At 46.5% G+C, this 24764-nt stretch overlaps 1 protein-coding gene across 50 annotated transcripts in view; it reads left to right on the forward strand.

The window, feature by feature from the left end:
• ANK2 (ankyrin 2) overlaps window positions 1-24764 on the forward strand; it is a 360143-nt gene that overhangs the window by 238996 nt on the left and 96383 nt on the right. For 45 of the 50 annotated variants that reach the window (XM_074338609.1, XM_074338600.1, XM_074338589.1 and 42 more), the window contains 7 exons: window positions 449-547; window positions 4200-4385; window positions 5216-5239; window positions 7644-7742; window positions 11888-11986; window positions 17980-18078; window positions 22908-23105. In XM_074338609.1, coding sequence (XP_074194710.1) covers window positions 449-547; window positions 4200-4385; window positions 5216-5239; window positions 7644-7742; window positions 11888-11986; window positions 17980-18078; window positions 22908-23105 — 804 coding nt within the window. The remainder of the gene's footprint in view (window positions 1-448; window positions 548-4199; window positions 4386-5215; window positions 5240-7643; window positions 7743-11887; window positions 11987-17979; window positions 18079-22907; window positions 23106-24764) is intronic. The other 5 variants (XM_074338595.1, XM_074338584.1, XM_074338585.1 and 2 more) reach the window with 1 other exon arrangement.

The raw sequence follows: 24764 nt of genomic DNA on the forward strand, positions 1-24764 counted from the left end.
GGTGCTGACTAACTTCTTGTACAGATAATGGGGTCTGTTTAAATAGTTTATGAGTTGGTACATACAGAAAACACTATATAATAGTATTTTACATGTTTACTATATATAGTGAGAATTCCATATGCTATAGAATATATAGATACCAAGATACTAAACAGTCTAACCCAGTGTCCGGTGCTAAGAATTGTGCATCTCTGGTGCTGAAATGCAGACAGGAAATGAGGCAGATGTTCCTTCTATATCTTTTTCTCCTCGCTCTTTTGTACACTGTGCATGGGGATTGCTTTCACAGCAGTAAATCCATGTGTCATTTCTTCAGTGTGAAGGTATGCTGTGTGTCCGCATTTCAGAGGTTGCCTCCCAGCATTCGCTCTTTCCTTGTCCTGTTCTCTTCCCGGTTTAAATGTCACAGATGACTGACGATGTCTTTTTTATTGTCTGTCCTCAGAATGGCTTCACTCCTCTGTATATGGCCGCCCAAGAGAACCACATCGATGTTGTAAAGTATTTGCTGGAAAATGGAGCCAACCAGAGCACCGCTACCGAGGTGAGGCTGCCTGCCACAAGCGCCCATCGTCTCCGTGCCAACCACATGGGGCCTGCCACCCTGTCAAGAGCCCGTGGGAACCCAGTGTTCACGCTGTGGCCGGTCACACTGTTCATTAGCTTCCCCCTGACTTGGGGTTCACGTCACTGCATTCTCACATGGAATCACACTCCTGTCAGTTTGCCATTCCCTGGGGTGGGGAGCTTTATACTTTCTAGAAGCAGATTACAGTGAATCCTGCCCATCTCTTCCCACCAGTATTTTATCTTCATTAGGATCCCAAGCAGTTCCTTCCAGGAATGTTTTTCATGACCAGAAAGGACTCGTAGGTGTTTGTGTTAGCACAGCTTTATGGGGAATATGTCACCAAAAAAGTTGGTCACATTTCCCGAAGCACAAATGGTGATGTGTAGTGTGTGACTGGTCACGGCCGCCATGGTGCATACCATGCAGTCACTCCCCGTTAGATGCTCAGGTCATGAGGTTGCAGTGGGCCACCATCCACGTCACTCCCCTTCCCCGCTGTGCCCTCCACGGCAGGACGCTGAGTGTTTTCCTCCTGAGTTCCGCCCTGGCAGGGGGAGGAGCAGGTTTTTAAGGAATATTCCAGAAGCCTGTGAGTTTGGAGACATGCTGCAGGGGCCACTGAAGGTCGGGATGGGTGACACGGGTGGGGACCAGAGACATTCCTCATGGGACAGGCCTCCCTTCGCCCCTCCAGCCAGCACATGCAAGCTTCATCTCTCCTGGTTCATGATCTGTGGCTCCACTGAGAAAACTTTGAAACTCTTGGCCTGGTGTTCAAGGTCACCCAGAAACTACCAAGATGATTTTCAGTGTCTAATCTAGCTTCCTTCCTGGAAAATTAAGTCTTTAGGTGAGATAAACAGGAACTTCCTCTACCCTGTATGGGGGGACATGTCATTACAATCGGGTAAATCCATGTCCATTCCCTTTGAGAGAACACTTTAAGGAGTTAGTTGCAGCAACTTTCTGACGGATGATTCTTATTAGTTAAAAAACCCCCAAGAAATTGCTGTTAGTGGGACTGTGTTTCCTGCATGGGACTGGACAATGCCCCTGTGCAGTGTGAAGCGATTTCACGTCCTCTGTCCAGCACCACAGATTCCCCCTCTGACCACATGGGCACAGCATGGTTTTCCTGACTGGGCCGTTTTTCCTGAGACACTAATTTTGTGCCTGCGTGGCGTGCAGACATCTTCAGGCAAGCTCAAGGGAGATGGGAGATGACGGCAGTGCTTCATGAGCTCTGGGAAATGTACCAAAACAAGGCAACGTGTGTTTGTTTTCCTGTATTTCCTGGAAATCAGAGTCATTTATTTAGAGAAACCCTTATGCCTCAGAGTTCTTCCCCTCACTTCACACTTAACATCTCCCGTGTGTGCTTGGGGGACACCCGCCTCCTCATGGCCCTTCCGCGTGGCCCTGTTGCATTTCAGTCTGTCCCCAAATACCCGTTTCTGTGCCTTGCAGCGGCAGGGGCCTTGTTACACTGAGACTCAGAAAATTCCCCTCTCTCTTTCTTCTCCCCGAATGTTGCCCAAATTGAAGGCTAAAATTCAGTCTGTGCTTTCAGCAGATGCCCACCTCTAAGAAACAGAGAGGTCACGCTCCTAACACAAGCTGTCGCGGTGTCGCGGAGGGCAGGACATGCGCTGTGTGACGTCACACCCTGGGGTCTGTGGTGAGGTTACCTCGGGTTGTCGCAGTGCACACACTGACGTCAACGCATGACTCCCTTTCTGGCCACCGTGCTCCAGATGTGGGCAGTGCTCGGTCCGGTTTTGGGAGGCGCGGAGGGAGCTGGCCGCTGCAGGGGGCAGGGTCTCGCATCCCAAACATGTCTCTCTGGCACGAGGAGGATGTGAGGCTTGTTAATTTTGCGAAGCAGCAGACAGGCTCTGAAAACCAAGGAGAAGCTCCCCTCCGTAAAAGACATCACATGGGTGTGGGGAGGGAACTCTCCACCTGTGACGTCCCCCTGGCTGTACCAGGAACCAGGTGACCTCATCTCTAGAAACGCTTATTAGTGAGAGGCAAGGACTCACCTGCATAACTACCACCCAGATTCCCCTGCTCATCTGTTCACCTCCCACGTGACTCCCCACACCCAGCATCTTCTGTCTTAGGGGTGTAGAGGTGGCTGCAGCCACTCTAGCGAGTTACTCAGTGTTCCTGGGGAGACATGGGTACAGAGGTATATGTGTTACTATACGGCTTGTTTTTCTCCTGCTAATGCCCTGTTTCCCCGAAAATAAGACCTAGTCAGACAATCAGCTCTACTGCATCTTTTGGAGCAAAAATTAACATAAGACCTGGTATTATATTATATTATATCCGGTCTTATAGTAAAATAATACCAGGTCTTATATTAATTTTTGCTCCAAAAGACGCATTAGAGCTGATTGTCTGGCCAGGTCTTATTTTCGGGGAAACACATTGTGTCTCTGATCACAAGGGTCTCAGAAGAAGCCAGAGGGTGGGGGGATCATTGTTGCTCCTCCCTGTGTGCAGTGGGCTGTACCTGTGGGTGTGCAGTGGGCTGTGCCGTCCAGGTGTGTGTGCGTGCTCTCTGTGATGCTCTCACGACGACGAAACTGCCTAATGACGCCCGTCCCAGACACATATTTGAGATGTATGCTGGTAGTTAGGAGGTGCATGACTGTACAGTGGTACCTCGGTTTTCGAACATAATCCGTTCCTAAAGACCGTTCGAGTTCTGAAACGTTCGAAAACCGAAGCACAGTTTCCCCATCCCATAGAAAGTAATGCAGAATGGGTTAATACAGTCCAGACCTTTAAAATCAACCCCTAAAACTGCAAATTTAGCATGAATTTTACTATCTAATGATACCAACATCCATCAAATTTATGGCGTTCGTAACCTGAAATGTTCGTCAATGGAGACGTTGGAAAACCAAGGTACCACTGTATGTGATAAGCAGCCTCTTGTTTCCTCCTTCATAGGCTGTTTAATTTGTGCCAAAGAAAGTTCTAAGTTTAGGTTACTGTTTTTTTCTTACAAGACTACGTGCTTTACTCTTCCATTCTGTTAATGAATGTGCTTATTTAAAATTCTATTCTTATTAAAAAATTCAGTTTTTACTGTAGTGGTACATAGATAATGTGATACATTTTGGGAAAACGACCTTCCCATAAGTCTACAGTTATGGTGGAAGAAGATGTTTCACGAAAATGGAAACCAAAGGAAAGCTGGGATGGCTGTACTTAGACAAAATAGACGTTAGAACACAGACTGTCATGGGCATTACATAATGTTAATGGGGTTCATTCAACAAGAAGATACACCGTTTGTGATATTTATGGACCCAGCGTAGCAGCACCTAAATGTATAAACAAGTACCAGCAGACCCAAAGGGAGAGCAGAACAGCAGTCCAGTAACAGTAGGAGACTGTGACCCCCGCCTCAGCGGTGAGGAAGCCAGTTCCTGGCGTGTGCAGCCAACGACTGATCAGAACCCACTTCCATCTTCCCAGTAATGTTGATTCCTTTTGCGTTGCTTTTCGGTCTTACTCGTTACTGTAAAAATCTCATGTGCCATTGCCTGAGGTCGAACCCCAAGTCTGCCAAAGTCTGCAATGGATGGTTTTCCTTCTTGTGCTTCTCCAGGATGGCTTCACGCCTCTGGCCGTGGCACTGCAGCAAGGACACAACCAGGCAGTGGCCATCCTCCTGGAGAACGACACGAAAGGGAAAGTGCGGCTGCCTGCTCTGCATATCGCTGCCCGGAAGGACGACACCAAATCCGCAGCCCTCCTGCTGCAGAGCGACCACAACGCTGATGTGCAGTCCAAGGTAACGCGTGCAATGCCAGGTGGCGCGGGGCCTCGTGCTGGGGACGCCCCGTGGGCAGGGCCTCGTGCTGGGGACGCCCCATGGGCGGGGCCTCGTGCTGGGGGACGCCCCGTGGGCGGGGTCTCGTGCTGGGGGACGCCCCATGGGCGGGGCCTCGTGCTGGGGGACGCCCCGTGGGCGGGGTCTCGTTCTGGGGGACACCCCGTGGGCGGGGCCTCGCGCTGGGGGACGCCTCGTGGGCGGGGCCTCGTGCTGGGGTCGCCCGTGGGCGGGGCCTCGTGCTGGGGGACGCCCCGTGGGCGGGGCCTCGTGCTGGGGGGCGCCCTGTGGGCGGGGCCTCGTGCTGGGGGACGCCCCGTGGGCGGGGCCTCGTGCTGGGGGACGCCCCGTGGGCGGGGCCTCGTGCTGGGGGACGCCCCGTGGGCAGGGCCTCGTGCTGGGGGGCGCCCCTGTGGGCGGGGCCTCGTGCTGGGGGACGCCCCGTGGGCGGGGCAGCGACGCGCAGCGGCTGTGGGCATCCACAGAGAGAAATCGCTTTCGGAGTGTCTCAGAAGGAAGGGGACTGCCCATAGGGACAGTAATGAAAGCGTTAAAGATACTTTTCTGCCCAAGATGAGGTCCAGCTTGTTAGAAATCTGCTGCTTCTGTTTAAAGTAAAATAATAACCGAATTAGAAAGAGGCGCTGGTACTATGCAGGTTTCTGAGTCTTCGCGGTGGAACTCACGCGGGCACGTGGGAACAGTATCCAGCTGCCGTGAGCAGGGTGGCTGTTTCCTTGATGGGCAATGTGTAATATCTTCCCTCTTTTTCCCACACAACACTGCTTCAGATGATGGTGAATAGGACAACTGAGGTACAGTATGTGGCTACCAACATATGCCTTGTTTTTGTTTCAGTTATTTGCCCAATTAGAATAAATGCTCACTAATTTATACTAATGATTGGAACTCCCATTAGTAGAAAGTTAATTTGGAAACTCAGTATAGTGTGTGAGTGTGTGTGTAAATGTGTGAGTGTGTGCGTGTCTGCACGTGCACGTGCGGGGTTCTCTCATTGACTGTTGCTACTATAGAGATGTACTAACACAGACATTGTTGAAAGTATAGTATAAAAACAAGCCTATATTCCCAGGCCAGTGGCTATTTGTGTAGGTTGATTGTCACTTTGACTGACTGACATCTCATCCGGTCTCTGGGTTGTGGACCTGCAGGGCTTTTAAACACTTAGTATTTACTGAGAGTGGTGTGTTTCTCTAACTACCATCTCGTTTATTAACAAGTTTACCCACTGAGATGTGATATATTTGGATTATCCATATCACTTCTCCGGTTCCATTGTGCATGGAGCTTCGGTCCGAGGTTTAAGAAGGCCCATCTGCTTTGGGAAATTACTCAAGACGGGAACCACAGCAACTGATATCTTAGTTACTGATTTTAATACATTTAGTCTTTTTAGGTGACTTTTGGTGATTGTCTAAAATACATTTTTGGAAACAGTATTGGCTCTAAACATTGTATTGAAAGCAGCAGTTTGGGTAGATTCGTGCTGAGTTAGAAATATTTCTTTGAGGACAAATGAGTGACAGGGAGCCCCCTCCCCCCCACACAGATGGTCCTGGAGAAGGTGAGCTGGGCCAGCACCCCAGCACCCCAGGCTTCCCCCCAGGGCGCCACGGGGAGGGGGGGGTGTTGGACAATAAGTGCGTTTTTGCAAAGAGGAGGATAATGTTATTGTATTTGAATAATCTGAGAAAGATTCACAATCACTATGTTTTCCATCGTTACATTATCACTTGAATAATAGATGTACTTCAGGACATGTCTGGGTGACAGGAACTATCCAGATAAAAGTGAAAGCCCTACAGTCAGTCAGTTCCCAACTTAGAAACATTTGCCGTTTTACACGTTAACAGCCAGGGGGAAAACTGGCTTCTCTCCATTTTGACACGAGCATGTGGCATCATGTAGACACCAGATGCAAAGCGCACGGCTGCGGCGTGGGGTGTAGGGACCAGTCACTGGTCTCTGTGTCCTGCTTCTCTGCAGGCAGGACTGTCTGCAGCCAATTTGGCCAACAGCGCAGAGCAATTTCTGTCACTTAAGACCTCTGGGCTCTTAGTTAGGCTGTTGTCAAGACAAAGTCACCCAAGTCTACATATCAGGTAAATAGAAAAGTAATAGTTGTGATTCACATAATAGTTCTTAAAAACTGGTCTCACATCAGAGTTCATTTCAAACAAAAGAGAACAGTGCAGAATCACCTCACAACTTCAGGTCTGCTACCAGTTTTCTAGGAACAGCCATTATTGTTCCTGTAACTTTTTATTAAGTAATGCATTTATGAAAGTTATGGAGCAAGGATAATACATTTTTGTGTACTTTAATAATAAAAGCTAATACTCTATTGTGAAAATGGCAAAAAATTCGAAGTTTTCATCAGAAAAAAAAAAGGAAACACACTTTTCTTCTATTTAGGATTTTCTTCTCATTTTTAAACATTCTGAGAGTCACCGTTCTCTAATGCCCATATAACTGATTTAACCTGCTTATTTTATTTTATATTAATTTATTTTATTGATAAAATTTGATTTAAATAACATTAAAAATTGGGTTCAGCTGAATTTTTTTCTTAATTTTATATTCATGTTGATGCTAAATATATTCATTTTTGTTTTTTAACTTTTTCCATTATAACAACATAGTCTGACTAAACACAGTTGTTAAAGACAACAGATAGCAGATGTGTAAACGATGAGGCATGAATTGTACATCTTCTGTAAGCATTGCTTGCAGTCTTTTCATAGTTCCAAAGAAACAGCGTCAACCACTGCTGTTAATCACTTTTTTTAAAAGCATTAATTTTGTGTCTTTCTCTGAAGAAAACATTTTTTATTCATAATTATGTTATTCCTGTGGCTGAAACCTTATGTTGTTTAATTATATTCTGTTTTTCCCTAAAGCTAAACCAACTCAAGAAACATGGTTTTTTATAAATAAACTGATAAACAGATAAATAGATAAATTATTAAGGTAATTAGAAATAATGTTGCCAAGAAGCGTAGGATATTATTTCCCTGTTTATATGTTTAATTATTTACCCCCTCATACCATTAAGATGTAAGTCTCATTAAAGCGTTAAGTTCCTGGACCTCATGTGCATCAGGCAGACAGGTCCCACGCACATGGCGGTCCTCACTGACCCATGACTGTAACACTGCAGGTGGAATGCTTTATGGCGCTGTTTCCTTTGCTTTCCAGAGCGGCTTCACCCCTCTGCACATCGCTGCCCACTACGGGAACGTCAACGTGGCGACACTGCTTCTGAACCGGGGCGCCGCGGTGGACTTCACGGCCAGGGTACGCGTGAGCACTTTCATTGTGGAAGGCGGTAAACGGGCACTTCACTGAGGTGAAAATGAACACCGGTGAAGGTTGTGTTTCTTTTTTCTTACCCTGATCTGTGCTAGAGGTATTAGACTTTCCTTTTTCCTTTTTTCTCTTTTGCAAATTGCAAAAGTCATCACAAGCCAACCAGCGAAAAATAAGAATGTTTAAATTCACATGCACACAAATCATTTTTAGGAGTTAAGGAGGATGTTAATTCTGACATCCGTGCGAGCAGTTATATTTAAAGATCGTGCCATGAATCATGAATGAGCAGCTTCCAGTCAATAACTAAACTGTTAAAACATTAAGTATAAAATATATATGTACATTTATACAAGTCTTCACAGTGGTTCTAGGGCACGCAATTTGACAGGGAATTTTTTAAATGAATTAAGAATTTGCTTATATAAAGATTCTTACCAAAATATGTAGAAAGACACGTATTTTATATGTGTTATATGTTTAATGGTATGCTTTCATTGGAAAGGTTCACTGATGTGATAATTACAACGCTCAGTGTATTCAGGAAGGATGTAAGGCGACTCATGAGCACAAAGGCGGGAGGAGAGAATGACGCTGCAGGGACATGTACAGTCAGAACAGGGAATGAAACAAGCACAAACAGGGTCAACGGGAAATCGTAATCAGAATGGGACATCTCAGCACGGCAGTGCTTGGTGTTACGACTAACGTGGACTGAGGTGGGGCAGTTCCAGTCAGGCAACTACAAAGTGCTCTACGCTGGACATGACAAGCTCGGAGGAAACGGAGTGACTGTAATTCCGCAGTTTGTGGCTACACCGCAGGTCTGACCGAGAATGTCAATCAGACTTTCGGGAAAACCGGTTACCATAACCATCATTCAGGTCTATGCTCCAACTGCTGAGGCTGAAGAAGATGGAATTGAAAGATTCTACACAAACTCAAGAAGAAATTGACACACTCCAACAACCTAAGACTTGCTGGTAATTATAGGCGACTGGGACGCAAAGGTAGGTAATAAAACAGGGTCAAATGTAGCCAGAGTATTTGGACAAGGGGTCAGAAATGTCAGATCAGTTTGGGAATTGGTGCAAAGCCGACAATCTGTCCATCACAAACACATGCTTCAAACAATCGAGCAGACGACTGTGCACGTGGACATCACCAGATGACCAACACAGATCAAATACACCAAGTAACTGGAAGCAGGAGATGGAGCAGCTGTCTTCCCTTTGGCCAGACAAGGCCAGGAGCAGACTGTCGTGCTGATCACGTGCTGTTGGCACCAAACGTGAGCGTGAAGCTGAAGGAGACCACAACAAACATTGGGGTGCCAAATGTAACACAGTAGCGTTACTGGTGGGTTAAAGGCCGCAGAAAAATCAGATGTGCACTGTTAACTGACCAAGAACCAGAGCTGTGGACTGAAGCTAGAAATACCATTAGGGAAGAATGCAAAAACGCAATGCTAGAAGTGAAAGGGACAGTAAAACCAAGATGGATGACAGATGAAACACTAAAATTGTCGAGGATGGGAGAGATGCAGAAGTTATAGGTGCCAATAGCAGGGTTAGCGTTCTGAATGCGGTTTTTCAATGACTAGCATGTAGAGATAAAGAGAACTGTTATAATACTCAGTGTAAGAAGATAGAAGAGAACAAAAAAGGAAAAACAAGGGATCTCTACCAGAAGATTCAAGAAAAAGAGGGAAATTCCAACCTGGACTAGGAACGCTGACGGGCCAGCATGGAAGCTCATCATCTGACCAGGAGGAAATGAAGGGAAGGTGGGAACGGACACAGAAATCGGCAGAGAAGAGACGAAAGGATGGCAGATGCCTTTGAAGAAGATTATTAGGAGGAAGAATCCATCATCCTAGAAAACGAAATGAAAGCTGCCCTGCAAGTTTTGGGAAGAAATCAATTACTAGGGATACTGACAGAATTATTTCAAGCCACAGGAGTGAGTCTGTCAAAATCCCAAGAATATGCCAACAAATATGGAAGTGAGACATTGACCTATTACTGGAAACGTTCAGCACACACTGCAGTCTTCAGAAAGGGCAGGCCAGGAGCGCAGTGACAAGGACCATCGCTCCAGCTTCCCACGCAGGTAAGTGACGGTCCAGGTGGTGCGGCGAGGGCATCTCCCGTCTCCGTCTCCCTTTGATGGAGAAGAAATGCGACGTTCACGCTCTTGCCGAGAAGCAGGAGGCACTGGCTGTAACTGCCCACAGTGGGTGGGCCCTGCAGTGCTCCAGTGAGCGTCAGAAGGAGGTCAGTGTGTGTCTCAGGGACACAGTGAAGCATTTGACTGCGTGGACCAGGAACAGCCATGGGCGGCTGGGAAAGAAACAGGCGTGCCCCACCCAGCACTGGATCGTCCTGACACATAACCTGTGCTGTGGACAGGAAGCTACTCTCAGGACAGATGTGGACAGACAGCTTAGTTTCCTACAGATTGAGGTGTCAGACCCGGGCACATTTTATCTCCCAGAACTGTATGTACCCAGCACTTAGAATATGAAAAACAGGGCTAGATTCAGAGCAAGGAGGAGTGAAAATTGGTGGAAGGAATAGCGATAGGGTTAGGGTTGGGGTTAGGGTTAGGGTTGGGGTTAGGAGTTGGGGCTGGGGTTAGGGTTGGGCTAGGTGTTGGGGTTAGGGTTTGGGGTTGGGTTTGTGGTGGCGGTTGGGGTTAGGGTTAGAGTTAGATATGCAGATGACACCATATGATTGGCAGAAGGTAGCAGTAATTTGAAACAACTTCTGCTGAAAGTGAAAGAAGAAAGGGATAAAGTAGGGCTGCATTTGAACCTCAAGGAGACAGAAGCCGTGACTCCAGAAGAAACACACGACTGTAACACAGACAACGGAGAACTGCAGCTATAACGACTGCTGACCTTGGTTCTGTTGTCGCGTCAGATGGAGATGCAGCCAGGAAATCCTGAGAAGGCAGAGACTCACAGGGCAGCAATGGAAAAGGCAAGAAAAGCCACGAAGAGCACACAGGTATCACTGGAGATGAGGCTGAGACCACCCACGCCCTCCTCTTCCCAATTCCTGGGTACGGATGCGGAATCTGGCCAGTGAAGAAGGCTGAGAGGCAAAAACTGATTCATCTGAAATAAGGTGTTGGAGGCAGAGCTCTATGGAGACCCTTGCCCCCCAGGAAGACCAACCCGTGGGTCCTGGAGCAAACTAAGCCTGAAACACGGCTGGAGGCAAAATGACAGCTCCAAAGCTGTCCTCCCTCGGGCACATGGTGACAAGACAGGGCTCCCTGGAAAGGACAGTACAGCTGGGGAAATACAAGGCAGCAGCAGGAAAGAGGGAGACCAGACATGAGATGGACGGACTCCATTAAAGGGGTCACAGGCTGAGTCCCCAGGAGCCGAGCAGGGCTGTGAGGACAGGACACGGGATGTCACTCATTCATGGGGCCACCTGATGTAGGGGCTGACTCAATGGCATGTAACACACACATGCTTAATACGAATCAGCAAATGCAATATATGATTATTTGCAAAATTAAGACATAAAAAAATCAGGTGTATATCCTCGCCATAATGATGACAGATGATAGACTATAAAATAAATATAATTTGTATGTATATGGTGTTTTTATCCTTTGAAGTCTTCTGCACTTAAGCTATGTTGAGTTATTTTCAAGCTGTTTTCGTACTGAACTATTCTGAAGAAGGTATTTTTAAGAATCATTTTTCCACTGGGCATTGTTATGTGTCTGAGTATTTGTATTTTATTTTTAAGCATGGGAAACTAAGACCCCGAATCTTTACGTGTGTGGGTGTTATAGAAAAATGATGGACTTTGGACCACGGTTCTGTCCTTGGTCGAATCTGGAATTGGGTCTATCCCACGAAGGGGCTCCCTTTGTGTCTTGCCTGCAACGTATCATGCCCATTCCACACGCACGCTGTAGTTGTTGGCTTACGTATGCTCTTCCAGTCCATTTTTCATTCTCTGACTAAAGTGCTTTGTGGTTTGTGTGCTTTTTTTGTGCCTTAAAAATTGGAGACCCTGAAATGTAGAAACTCGGATCAGGCTGCCGTGTGGGCCCCGGTGTTCCGAGCCCTGTGACACTCAGTGTGCCCTGTTCTCTGTCCTCTGCAGAATGGGATCACCCCTCTGCACGTGGCCTCCAAAAGGGGGAACACAAACATGGTGAAGCTCCTGCTGGACCGTGGGGGCCAGATCGATGCCAAAACCAGGGTGAGTGTCCTCCCGTGGTGACGCTTTGTATTCCTTTACCTGGCAGGCACCTGCAATGCCAGGCCCCAAACACACGCCGTGCCTTTTCAGGGGGGTTGTCGTCTTGGATCTGATTTAAACCTCAGACAGTATCAAAAAGCTTCACATTGCAAAGTGGAATTAGTGTTTTCTCCTAAGTACCTGGAGAAACAGCACAGTCCTCAGTGAGACGGTTTTTCAGGTCCTACTTACTCATCTTCTGGGAACAAAGATCAAGGATGGGACCCCAGCATCTCTGGTTTGGTCGGTCGTAGGTACAGAAACCCAAACTCATAGTGTACATTAAGCCACGAGAGGGTGGGTTTTTCATAAAATACTTTAATACATGTTGGAAACCTTTTGCTTCTAACTTTCCAGTTCCTAGATCATTTTTCTTAAGTGGTTATGCTACGCTGAGCAGAGCAGGAGGTCAGAGGTTACACTTGCGAAAGAATGGCCTGTGCTTATCATGCTGCGCCTTCACTCAGGCCAGCTTCATAAGAGGCAGGGCCCTTTCTCTATTCATTCCAAACTTGTGAATTAAAATACAGTTCAGACTTTTTGTGCACTGCCAACAAATAGACAATAAGAGGCAGGAGAATGCAGATGTTCAATGTACAGACCGAGGCAGATCACCTGATTTCAGAGTCTACGTGTCTCACTTACCAGCTGTGTGGTATTGGCAGTTTACTTACCTTCTCTGAACTTAGGCCAATAATAGTTCCTAACTCACAGGGTTTCGTGAGAATTATCTCTTAGATATTATGATTTATCTCTTTAAAAGTGAGGTGGGCAAATTCCTGAGCTCCTCGTAATTTTTTATTATGATACCGAAATTATAATCAGTTACTTGCATAAACATTAAACTAGTAATTCAACGTCAGTTCTCTGGAGTGGATTTGGTTAATCCTAGACTTCAATAAAACTTTAAACATTCGTATAATATGAAAATTCTGAAATGTGTGGTGTAAGAAGTCTGTGTGATGGCAATAGACTCCCTTGTGATGTGTTGTCACTTTGTTTAATTCTGGGACTTGTGTTCCCAGGAGTAAGGTGGAAATCTGGGAAATCCCTTGCAAATCCAGAGGCTGACAAGTGTTTGGCTTAATAAGCCTTATCACCTCTGCGGTTCTAGCAACACAGCAGCTCCCAGCGCTGCGTTCTGGGTTTTAATTACCTCAGGAAACGTGGCTTTCTTAAAGTCCTTTCTCTAAGACGTTTGGTGCAGAGCACTGCTGTCATGGGGGCCTGTGGGAGCTCCTTCGTAGTTCGCTGGTCTGTCCAGGGCGTGGCCGTGGTGGCCAGTGTCGTTGCACATGAGTCGGCGTGCTTCCTCCCTTCGGCCAGGTGCACGCCCTCCCTGTCCTGCGGGGCCAGAGTTGGGAACCACTGTGCTGCAGGCTTCTCGGTATTGTTCTTTCTGTTTAAGTCCTTCAAGCACATTGATAGTGCGATGTCTCCCTACACCCCTGTGCTGTTTCTAGTGAGAGCTCTCAGCTTTGAGAGCGGCAGTGCAAAGACAGCACTTGTGGGAGCAAAAGCATTGTATCTTGCTCATGTCGTGGGATTCGCGTTGGTCTCATTAACTAACGCTTCCCTGGAGGATCATTCATTATTGAGGCCATTGACTTTTTCTCGATATTTGTTTAGTCCTTTAAAAGGTACTCTAATTTGCATGCCTACATGTATTTACATATGTAATTTAAAAGTCTAACTCTAAACGAAGGCAGTGCATTTTCATAAACACAGTGCTGAGAAATGGATTCTTATGCCAGTTCTGCCATCAACCAATTGTCCTGGAACAAGGTAGCAATCTAAAGGAAGCTTGGTTCCTTCTGTGAAGGAAGTGTTTGGGCTGCGTTTCACCCCGCGTAGCGTTCAGATACAGCAGGTACAGGAATTTCGTTCAAGCACATATGCAGGGAGGATGGATTTCTAACTGTGCACATTGTGTGCAGCACTCCTGAGCAAATATGTACTGAGCTGCTGCCTGGAGCCTGAACCCTAAGAGACACCGCTGGCAAGGCCGACCGGTCCCGGAGGCACAGACGCTGGCGCACAGCACCCGGGGACTGACTGAGCCTGTACTGCAAACGCGGCTAGTCGTCAGCTCTGCCCGCAGAAAAGCTCTGGTCTGTAGCCTTTGCCGGTCTCCTGCAGTGACCACTCCCATCCTTCCTTCAGGCCCCTTAGAGCTGGGATGTGGTGTCACTGAGGACAGGATTGGGAAGAGGCACAAAACACTGGCGGCACAAGTGTGTGTGAGCCGGCTCCGGGCGCCCAGTGTCGGGTGCAGTGCAGACGCTGGCACGGAGCTTTCCCCAGGAGTTGAAATGCTCCCTCATCTCTAAGGGGTAGGATGTTAAAAGCAGTTAGGTTTTCTTAGTTCTGGCTACAACTGAAGGACCTATGTCCTTGCCACGGCGAAATCCAGGCAGAGACAAAAACTGAAATGAAGAGCCATGGCTGGAATTGGAATACTGGATTACTTAAAAAGGAGTATGCTTATATTTTAAAATACAAAAATGTTCTATTTGTTTTTGACTATCTTTTTAGGTAGTACAGTAGAGCTTCTGTATATGGAATTAAGAATAATATAAATATTATCCTTTCATTTTTTTAAATCAGGTCTCAATATCCCCTCGCAATCAAATTAGTCATAATCATTCTGAATTTAGTATATTCTGTCAAGAATTGTCCGTTGTTATTCTCATTTGTAAGGTTTTCATTATCTGGCGAAGAACAAGACACACAGAGGCTTTGGGGTAATTAATTTTTATTAATTAAACCTATCCAGAGCTTCTCCCCCGCTTTCTCAGCACTTTGTCAGTTTCCGAGACATTTGCATCCTGACAGTCTCGTCGTGGACTGTGATCTGACATAAACTCGAAGACGTTTTCAGCAGCACCCTGGTTTTTTGGTATCTGGAAAACCTCATCTTAACGTTAAAACAGAAACTTTATAGCTAGTTAAAAATGACATTAGTAATTCAGGTTTTATTAAGGGCATTATTCTTTTTTATTTTTAAACTTATTTATTATTTAAATGTGGAGATACTCCATGTAAGGTTTATGGTGAAAATATTGAAATACATATTAATGCAAACAACAAAAGTATACAAAAACAGTGAAGAATGATGAACAAAAATCAGCACATCAGAAAAAGTGTCACAGTTGGGCCTTGTTTTTGGAAGTAACAAAAAGAGACAGCAGCAGTGGCCACCAGTTGTCATGTGCGTATGACGTCCCGGGCGCCCTGCGACGTACCCTACAGATGCCGTGTGACTTCGTCTTCCCATCAACTCATGAGACATGTTGTTTTCTTTCGCCATTTGAGAGATGAGACTGCTGAGGGGAAAAGCAAGTCCCGTGCATGGGCTGAGGACACACAGCCTCAGCCCTGGCACAGCCCCTGTCATGCAGCCTTCAGGATCTGTTGCTGGAAGGCCAGTCTTAGCGAGGGGAGGAGAGAGATGGTGTCAGAAACTGACGCTGCGGGTTACCAGCTGGCTCATTGGGAACTGAGCTTCCCTTTTAAGAGCTTCCAACCTCATGGTGTGATTTGAACTGATTCCAGTGAAGACGTAAAGGGAACACTTTTTGGAGGGAAAAACTGCAACTTTCAACGGTCTTAAGAATTTAAGTTAAAAAAATCCTTGACTGCAGAACTTTGATGAGGATTTTTTGCAACAACGGGATGATGTACTTTGTAGGAAATACCCCATATCCACTCAGGTTGAGCATGTAATTCACAGTCCTTTCTAAGGCAGACCAACTGCATCAGTAAAATGGAGGATTTAGAACTGATTTAATCTCTATTGTTCGTTGACGTTGCTTGTGGGGTTATTACATGTTCTCCCTATTTTCCTGTTGTTCGGAGAGTATTCTGGAGGTTTCCACATGGTCACACAATTAATATTTCAAGTAATCCATGCAAATCACCTTTTCTAACAACGATTTAAGTCAGCACCCCGACCCCGTCTTTCACATGGGCTGTAAGTGAAACTGGGTAAGGGAAGTCACGCCCATTTTACGTGTCGTGAAGCTGAGCCTCAGCGCGTCACCGGGGACTGAGCCAAGACGCACACCCAGGGCTCTGGGACCTCAGAGCCCACACAGGGACTGCTGCACAGAATGCCTCCGTTAGCTGGGCACCAGTTCTCACACGCTGGGCCTCAGCGAAGCCCCCACAGGAACATATGTGAGGAACGAAGTGGACGTAACTGTCACGTGAAGCATGTAGCAGCTGTGGCCCCACCACAGGTCCACTTACCGAGGTCCAAATGCATGATCCTTTCATTCCTTAGCCTGTACTTTCTCTGTTAGACTCCTGTCTGGCAAACTTTAAAATGACTTGGCATCCCAGCTACCACAGTAAAGTGAGTTTTTGCTGGAAGAGCAGTCTTTTCATGCTAATTCCTCAAGCTTCCAGGTCTGTGGTTATTCAGAGTCCTAATACCAGCCAACCAGACTTAACAACGCAAGCATCATTATCAGTCCGGGTTCCGGCTGAAAACAGATGGCACTTGAATTTGATAATTTGAACAGATGCCAATGAAGGGCCTGTTTACAATTCTGAGGGTGGACTAGGGAAGGTAGAGGGACACAGTGTGTCCCTGGGGTTGGCAATGGCAGGGCAGGCTCCCATCCCTGACCTGAAAGGTGAGACGTAGAAGACATTACCAGAACTTCAGGGAGAGAATGGACGCAGATGGCTGCTTTGGCAGGAGCGTGACTTTGGTACAGAGATGCACGCAGCCAGACCTAGGAGACCCAAAGCAGCAAGACCTCCCCATAGGCCAGCTAGCCCGAGCCGGAGGGCAAGGAGCCCACTGATAGATCCAGAGACGTGTGCTTGTGGGGCACACAGAGTGGGCAGGGTGGGGCACGGGTCTGGGGGGTAACTGGAAGGTCTGACACACAAACCCCCGGAGAGTGGATCAGCAGAGGCAGATGATACATGCATTAGGGGGAAAGCATAAGCCAGAGGTGCAGTCCTGGAAGGGGACACACAGACGTGGGCCTTAGAGTTCTGGGGAGATGACGCGCTCCGGGCCCCGTGGCTGCCCACCAGCCCTCACGCTCCCAACTGCTCCCTACGGTCTCTCCCCCGTTCCCCGTGACACTCTCCATCTTCTGTTCCTGAAGCCTGAAATCACCACTGAATTTATGTGCTCAGGATTTTGTTTACTCTCTCACTTCCTGTCCATTTCGTCTCACGTTTCCCACCTCCTCTGCTTTTGGGCCTCCCCACAGAGAAATTAAATGCAGAGACAGGGGGTATTTAGGAGCACTGTACAGGCAGAGACTACCTGAGAAGTACCGGTTCAGGATGTCTTATGAATAACTTACAGTCATGCTACAATTTTATTCGATGCTGTTTTAATCCTATTTTTAATAATACATTTTATCTTTGAGAAATCATTATGTAGCTTGTAGATGAAAAATGTGTGTGGCAACCTTTAGAAGAATGTAAAAAAAATGACCCTTTCTGTTTATGAGCTTCAGAGAGCATTTAAGAAAATTTGTGAGAATAGTGGCAATTCAAGAGAGAACATAGATGGATAAAATTAAAGAAGAATTTATGGTAAAAGTTGTGTTAGGACAACCAAAATGAAATCAGTGAAACAATTTAGCGTCTGAGTTGGCTCCAAGCAACAGGGCTCAAGATCAGCAACCTTCCGAACCTGCGAGAACACTTGACCGGCAGCAGCGCCTGCCACACCGGCCTCCCACACGCCGGGGCTCTGTGCTCCCTTCCTGCCCCTGTCCCTTCTCTGTCCCTCTCTCGCTCCCTGTCAAGAGCCCTCTGTCGTTGTCTCTCTCACCGGCCTTCTCTGTCATTTAACTGATAGTACATCTCTTACCGGCCTGCTAAGTCACTAGGATTGAGCTCAGGACACCCTGTCTTCCAGGTGGCAGTACAGCGGGGTTGGTTTATAAAGAAAGTGAATGAATTCCTTCCTTCTGTGGCAGGATGGCTTGACCCCACTGCACTGCGCTGCACGAAGTGGACATGACCAGGTGGTACAGCTTCTGCTAGAGCGGGGCGCCCCCTTGCTGGCGAGGACCAAGGTGAGTCACAGGACTGGGGTGGGATGGGGGAGGGGAGGGTCACAGAACTGGGGTGGGACCTGGGGGTGGGGGTGTCACAGAACTGGGGTGGGACCAAAGAGCTCTTGAAGCCACTCTCCTGTGATCTCTGTTTCTCATGAAATATTTCCTAGTGACTCAGTGTCCGTGTGCTGGAATGCGTAATATGTATCAGCGTTTTCAGAGTGTTTAAGATGGACAGATATGTCCATTAAGATTTACTGAGTGTATGCTTCACGTTCTTTCTGCTAGTCTTACTGCAGATGGAGGTGTAACTATTACTGTGTTACATGTCAATGGGAGTTATTACATACAAATGAGAATAACTTACGTTCTCCGAATCTATGCTTTTGTGATGCTCTGAGATGGCTGTGAATTAATGTAATTATCTTTTAAAGCAGCACAACGAGCAGTCCAACATCAGTCCTCTAGCTCTCCAACCTTTGTCCCCTAGGCAATCGGGTACAAAGGAGGACTCACCAGTAGGGTGGGTGGGTTATAATGGATTAGTGGGTGACGTGGAGGACACGAGCTGGCCCAGGCCGTCTGCAGAGGACGCCTGACAAGCTTCCTGTTCTCTGTGCACAGCAGTATATCTGTCCTTGGTCTCATCTCAGTGTATTCATCCATGGGGAAAACTCTCATCCATATAAATAGAAACCGGTGAGGAGCCGATTTTACAGGTTTGCACTATCAAAACATATTTTTAAAGGCTTGTTACTGTACACTTACCCATTGTCGACCCTTACTTGGGGTTACCAGAAACTACCATGAAACACAAGTTGAGAACAATCACACAGCTGTTTAATGCCTATGCACCAACCCCCTGCATCCTTAAGACGACAAAGATTGGCACAAAGGACATTTCTTACATGTCAACTCCCCCACCCCCACCCCTGAATAGGATTGGTACCCACTGATGCTCTTATGAGGGCAAGCTGAGAAAAGCCAGGCAGCCAATGTAAGCAGGTTGTTTTCAATTTATCTACATTTTAATTGATACTTAACTGAAATTATTTGGAGCACGTGCCATCTCACACATTTTAAGTATGTAGAGAATGAACTCAGTCTTTAGAGATGTGCCCCCTAGGCCACGAAAGGTGCCTTCAGATCAGAAACATACGAAGAAGAGAGAGAAATTGTTTTCCTTCTCACCCCTGCATGAATATTGCAGAGACTTGTCTTTACAATGCTGTGTTTTGGGCTGAGTAAGGTACAGATATCAGGGAAAGTTTCACTGAGGAAACGGATTGAAACGGAAATGGAAATAAGAAAATTGCAGACCAGCCATGTTACTTACAACCAATAAAAAGCATGTACCAGATTGAGGATAGGCAGGTGACACTGTTCCACAAACTATAAAATAATGTTGTCCAGAGTTTTCCCGTAATTGTTGTATCACTAATGAAGACCATGGATTACCTAGATGGAGATTTTTAATGGTGTTTTGTAAAATCTAGTATCATTCATATGTAAGGGTCCTGCATGATTATGTTCCTTTACTCATTCATTCATTCATTCATTCGTTAGATCATTCATTCACGCATGCATCTTCTAACTGTCATAGTGAGCAGCTACACTGTGCCAGGCAGTGTTCTAGTCACTGAGGGACCGTCAGGATGAAGAACATGCAGTCTGTAATTTTAAGAAGCTCAGCATTTAGTAGGTGAGAGAGATGGGGAGACAGGTGCGTCAGTGGGAGCTCTGCAGGGCAAGGCACATGAAGAAGGAACCAACTCGGTGAGGCCACGGGTCCCTACCTCCTGACAAGCCTCCCCCCCTCCATCAAGACTCCCCGTTTTGAATTACCCATTATTCCTCCTGCAAGCAAATAGTCATCTGGCTAGTTTTTCACTGCCCCTCATTCTTTGAAAAGTCTAACTCAGCGAAATGTGACTCTTCTCCAATGACCCGTTCTAATCTTTCATGACCGTGATGACCTTGGCAAGCGCCATCCGGATCCTTCCAGTGGGTGTCTCCATCAGGTCGCCGTGAGCCCCCTACAACCTGTCTGTCTGACCTCCACGCACCCCTTCTATGCTCCAGCTAACTGTCCAGAGCCCCGAGTGTATTCTGCAGGGGCCTCAGCCACTGTGTTCACGTCCCTCATCCTCCCAGCATGAATCCATGTTCACTCACCAGCCACATGTCACCTCACTCAGCGAAGCTCACGTGCTGGCAGCTGCCTGTGGCTGCAGCAGACCCCCAGGCGCAGTGACCCGGCTCGCTGGACATCGCCATCCAGAACCTCGAGTCGGCCTCGTGGTTCTGGCCGTCACCAATGCCCAGGCAGTATACGCCCGCTCCCTGCTAACTGACCATTCTGTACTTTCCCTTTTTTCCCTCAAATCTTTCGACTTCTTTCCTTGTCTTCACTTCCCACAACACTGAGAAAGTGGAGGCCATCAGGAGAGAACTGCCACAGACTGCCACCTCCGTCCAACGGCGGGAGCCAGGCCCATATCACGTTGTGTCTGCTGTCTTTGCTGCCAAATGCCACGGCTGCCCACTCCTCCCTTCTCAGACCTCCCTGTCAGGTCTGTGAGAGCAGGACCTCCGGAAGCCAACCTGTCTGTCTGTCTGCGTGCCCTCACTCATCTGCTTTCATCTGTAATTCCCACCCTGCTCGTATGCTGATGACATACGAACGTGCATCGCTCCCACGGCCGCCTGGATGTCTGCCGGGCATGTCAGGTTCAGGAAATGCCAAGTTCAGGGCCTGGTGTTCCCCATCCCCTCCACGTAGCCCTTCGTAGTCTCTCCTATCTCCATTCATGGCTGTCCCGTACTCTCAGTCTCAGGCCGAATGCCTCATCTAGTGCTTGGCCTCTCCCTCCACATCCTATCACCAAACCTTGTCACCTCTTCCTTCAAAATGTGTCACCAAGTCAGCAACTTCTCCACAGTGTCCTCAGCACCACCTGGTCCGGGTCGCAGCTACCCGCTGGATGAGTGCAGGAGTCCCCGGTGGCCCTTCTCGTCCCTTCACTGCACCCATCTTCTCAGCACAGCTGGAGTGGTGGTGCTGTCGTCACCCTCCCCACGGTGCCAGCTCACTCAGGGCAAGTCAGAGGCCTGCTGTGGCTGGTGAGGCCTCTTCCTTCTCTGGCCTCCCTCAGGCACTTGCCTTCAGCCGCCTTGTCCTCACTGTGGTCCGGTGGGGCCGGTGGTCCCCGCACAGCAGCTTGCACTTGCCTCTCTTCTGCCTTACATGGTCCCCGGACTCAGCAGGACCAGTGCTCCCCGCCTTCCGCATCTTCATCCAGACTTGTCGTCCCAGGGAGACCACTGCCCCATGCACACTCCCTGGCCGTCCGGCGCTTTGCTTTTCCTCTTAGCACTGGAGGCCTTTAACAAACACACTCTGAATTTCAGTTCTTCCTCTTTGGAATTGTCCGCTCCCACTGAGAATGTAACCTCCGAGAAGGGTCCCTGTCCCCGGGACTGGATGGGGCCTGAGTGGCACTCCGTCCTTACTTGGGAAAACAAGCAAATAATTCAATGGTACAGATTTTATTTTCCATGTCACCTTTACATGGATAAAACAACATTCAAGACAGAGAGACTGTCAGAGAGACCGACAATACACCAGTCCCAACCCCGCCGAAGCCTGAACTTTTCACTTTGCCCTTGTATGCTTTTCCCCAGACACATAAATTCTTTCTCATCAACTTGCTCTTTTTTTCTAAGTTCATTTTATGAATTTCAAAATATAAAACCAATAATTATGATCAAAGAGTATTTCAAAAACAAAGAAAAACATACTAGTAATTTTAAAACCACATACACTGCTACTACCCACAAACCACCAAATGAGATTTTGATGGATTTGTTTTTAGCTGTCACCCCTCACTGTTGAAATCACCTTCTTTGTTGAGAACACTGGGCCTCGGGTCTGTTTTGACTTATCCAATTTCTGCCTTTTTTAATGTAACGACTGCCAAACTGGGTACTTGGAACAATTATTTTCTACTGACCGTATTTGCACTGATAAGGCCACTCTCTTTAATGTGCAAAGGTTTTCTAATTTAGTTTCATAATACTTTTTTCCTGTAAACTTATTTATTCAACTTTTAAAAAATGAGTCCTACCTAGACTGATAATTATCAGTGAATTTCCTGCTATTTTGTGTCCCTGATGGTGACCTCCAAGAGTTAAGGCTGAAGCTGTTTAGGGCAGCATCAATGATGATAGATTACCCTCAAAATGTACAAGTTGGGAGGCCATTGACCCCTGATCCACATTTGTCTCAGTTTTCTGGCTTTTACATGACTGCCTTCTCCAAGTCTAGTTCATGTGTCATGATAGAGAAAAGGAACCGTGGGGTTCAGAGCAGCGTGGGGTTAAGAGGTGATGGAAGTCTGTCTTTTCCTGATCCCTCACTTGCTCCTTCTTCATCCTCCTGCCTGTTTAGAAGTTAAGAGATTCGTGCAGAGAGGTGAACTGAATATAGATTTCTGTGTGTAGAATTGGATACGAATAATATAAGCATCAGCTATCACTTGTTTTTTGTACATCTACTGTGACCCCGATAATTGTGAGATCCAACTGACTCATCATACCTACTATGTATTCATTCATGAAAAACATATTCATTGGTGTTTTTGCCTGAGAATAGCAGAACAATGAAATTAACGTTCTCTTAGCTTCCCTTTTACCAAACATAATCTGCTATATACTTAGATGTCAAATGGAAATAATTTCCTCCCTGCTACCAACTGTGCCAGAGATCCAAAACTGAATTTGCTGTTTCAGAACCTGAAAGTAATGACTAAAATGGGAACTTGCTTTGGTTTTGTCTTGATGCGCAGAATGGGCTGTCCCCGCTTCACATGGCTGCACAGGGGGACCACGTGGAGTGTGTGAAGCACCTGTTACAGCATAAGGCACCTGTCGATGATGTCACCCTGGACTACCTGACGGCCCTCCACGTCGCCGCGCACTGCGGCCACTACCGTGTGACCAAACTCCTTCTGGACAAGAGAGCCAATCCGAATGCCAGAGCCCTGGTAAAGCTGGCCCAGCCCACATTCACTAAGTCTAGATCGGGACAGGCAGACCCCCATGACAGCGGTGGTGCGGACACCACCAGCCATGCACGGTCACAGGCACGCAGTTAACTCTGCTAAACGTGTCACCTCCCACAAGCGCCGCCTCCTTCATGCCTTCACAGTGTGCCGGTAAATGACGGTGAGCAAGGGTAGATTGCAGAGAATAGCAAGGAACATTTCTACAACGAGCGAGTTGCAGACAGAGAGCAACCTCTGGAGCATTAACAATTTTAAATGGGAAATACAAATCGAAAAGTAGGGAGTTATAAAATAAGTTTTAGACACATCTAGATAGAGTGAAAATAAAAGTATGAAAAAGTTAAACTTTATTAATCTTTTTCTGGGAACAAAAAAGGTGGTAAAGTGGTGAGTGGCTCTGACTGTGTCAGATAGTGTCAAATCTAAGCCTGTGAAGAGTTCACTGGGAGATTTTCCTTCCTGAACTGATTACCCAGCCATCGACTAATAGCAAAGGATTGCTTAGTGTCTGACTGCTTCAGGAGGCATTTGATACAGACCATTCCAGAAATCGCTCAAGGGAAATTGGCAGGAGGCTGTCCCGGGAGCAGCTTCTGTGTCTCCCAAGGTCTAATGCAGGATAAGTTTTCCTTGCTTCACTTATGTTCTAACCACAAGCGTTGGGACTACTTTATGCCTCCCGTTTCCTAATTCTCAAACTAAAAGCAAACTTTTTGTCATACATTTACATGATTTATGTCAGTTAAATCAGTCTTCAGATAATATTTAAGATGAGAGGATGCCATTACAATGATCAAATATCAAATCTTATTTTTATTAGAAATTTTCTACTAGGATTAATTTATTCCTCATTGACAGGGAAGCAAATATACTTTTAGGGTTATGTGCAATTATGTGAGGATATTTCTTTTCTCACAAGAAGGAAATTACTCATTTTTAATCGGCCAGTGGTCAATAAGCTTATACAGTATTGCAATCTAGTAATCACAGATCTTTTTAGTGCTGCATATATGTGTGGCTATTTCTATGTGGCTTATTACATAGCTCATAAATGTGGACTGACTTAACAGTGAAGAATCAGTCATTAAGTTCAGCGAGACCCTATGCTTTCCTACGTACTCTTAGTGTAGGAAATACTGCCTGACGTCCCCCAATCCCCAAGGGACCTGAAAACTCGTTAACTGGCAGAATAGATATTGTATCTGTAGAGATCATTGTTCAAATACAAACATAATAGTGACATGTGACACATAACTCGTAAGGATTAAGCACAGGATCAGTTAACCAATTTTTATGTAACTTACCCCAATTCTTACACATTAGCCTAGTTTGAAAAGTTTGAAAATGCCTTGAAGAGTTCTCCACATTCCTTTGCTTCTGACAGATACCTCCTTCCAGTTATTCCAGAAATTCTCCATACTTTTCTTGAAAATACTTAGGAATTTAATAATCATTTCTTTATAAAATATATTTGATGGACATATCTTATAAAAACTTATTAATATAAGAAATATAACATCGAGATATAAAATATTATCAACATAATGATTTATGCTAATATACAACTCCTTATAAAACATTGTAATACAAGATATATAACTTTTGAATATAAAAAATTACCACCATAAATAATGATTT

The sequence above is a fragment of the Rhinolophus sinicus genome, linkage group LG07 (genome assembly GCF_036562045.2).
Source record: "Rhinolophus sinicus isolate RSC01 linkage group LG07, ASM3656204v1, whole genome shotgun sequence".
NCBI lineage: Eukaryota > Metazoa > Chordata > Mammalia > Chiroptera > Rhinolophidae > Rhinolophus > Rhinolophus sinicus.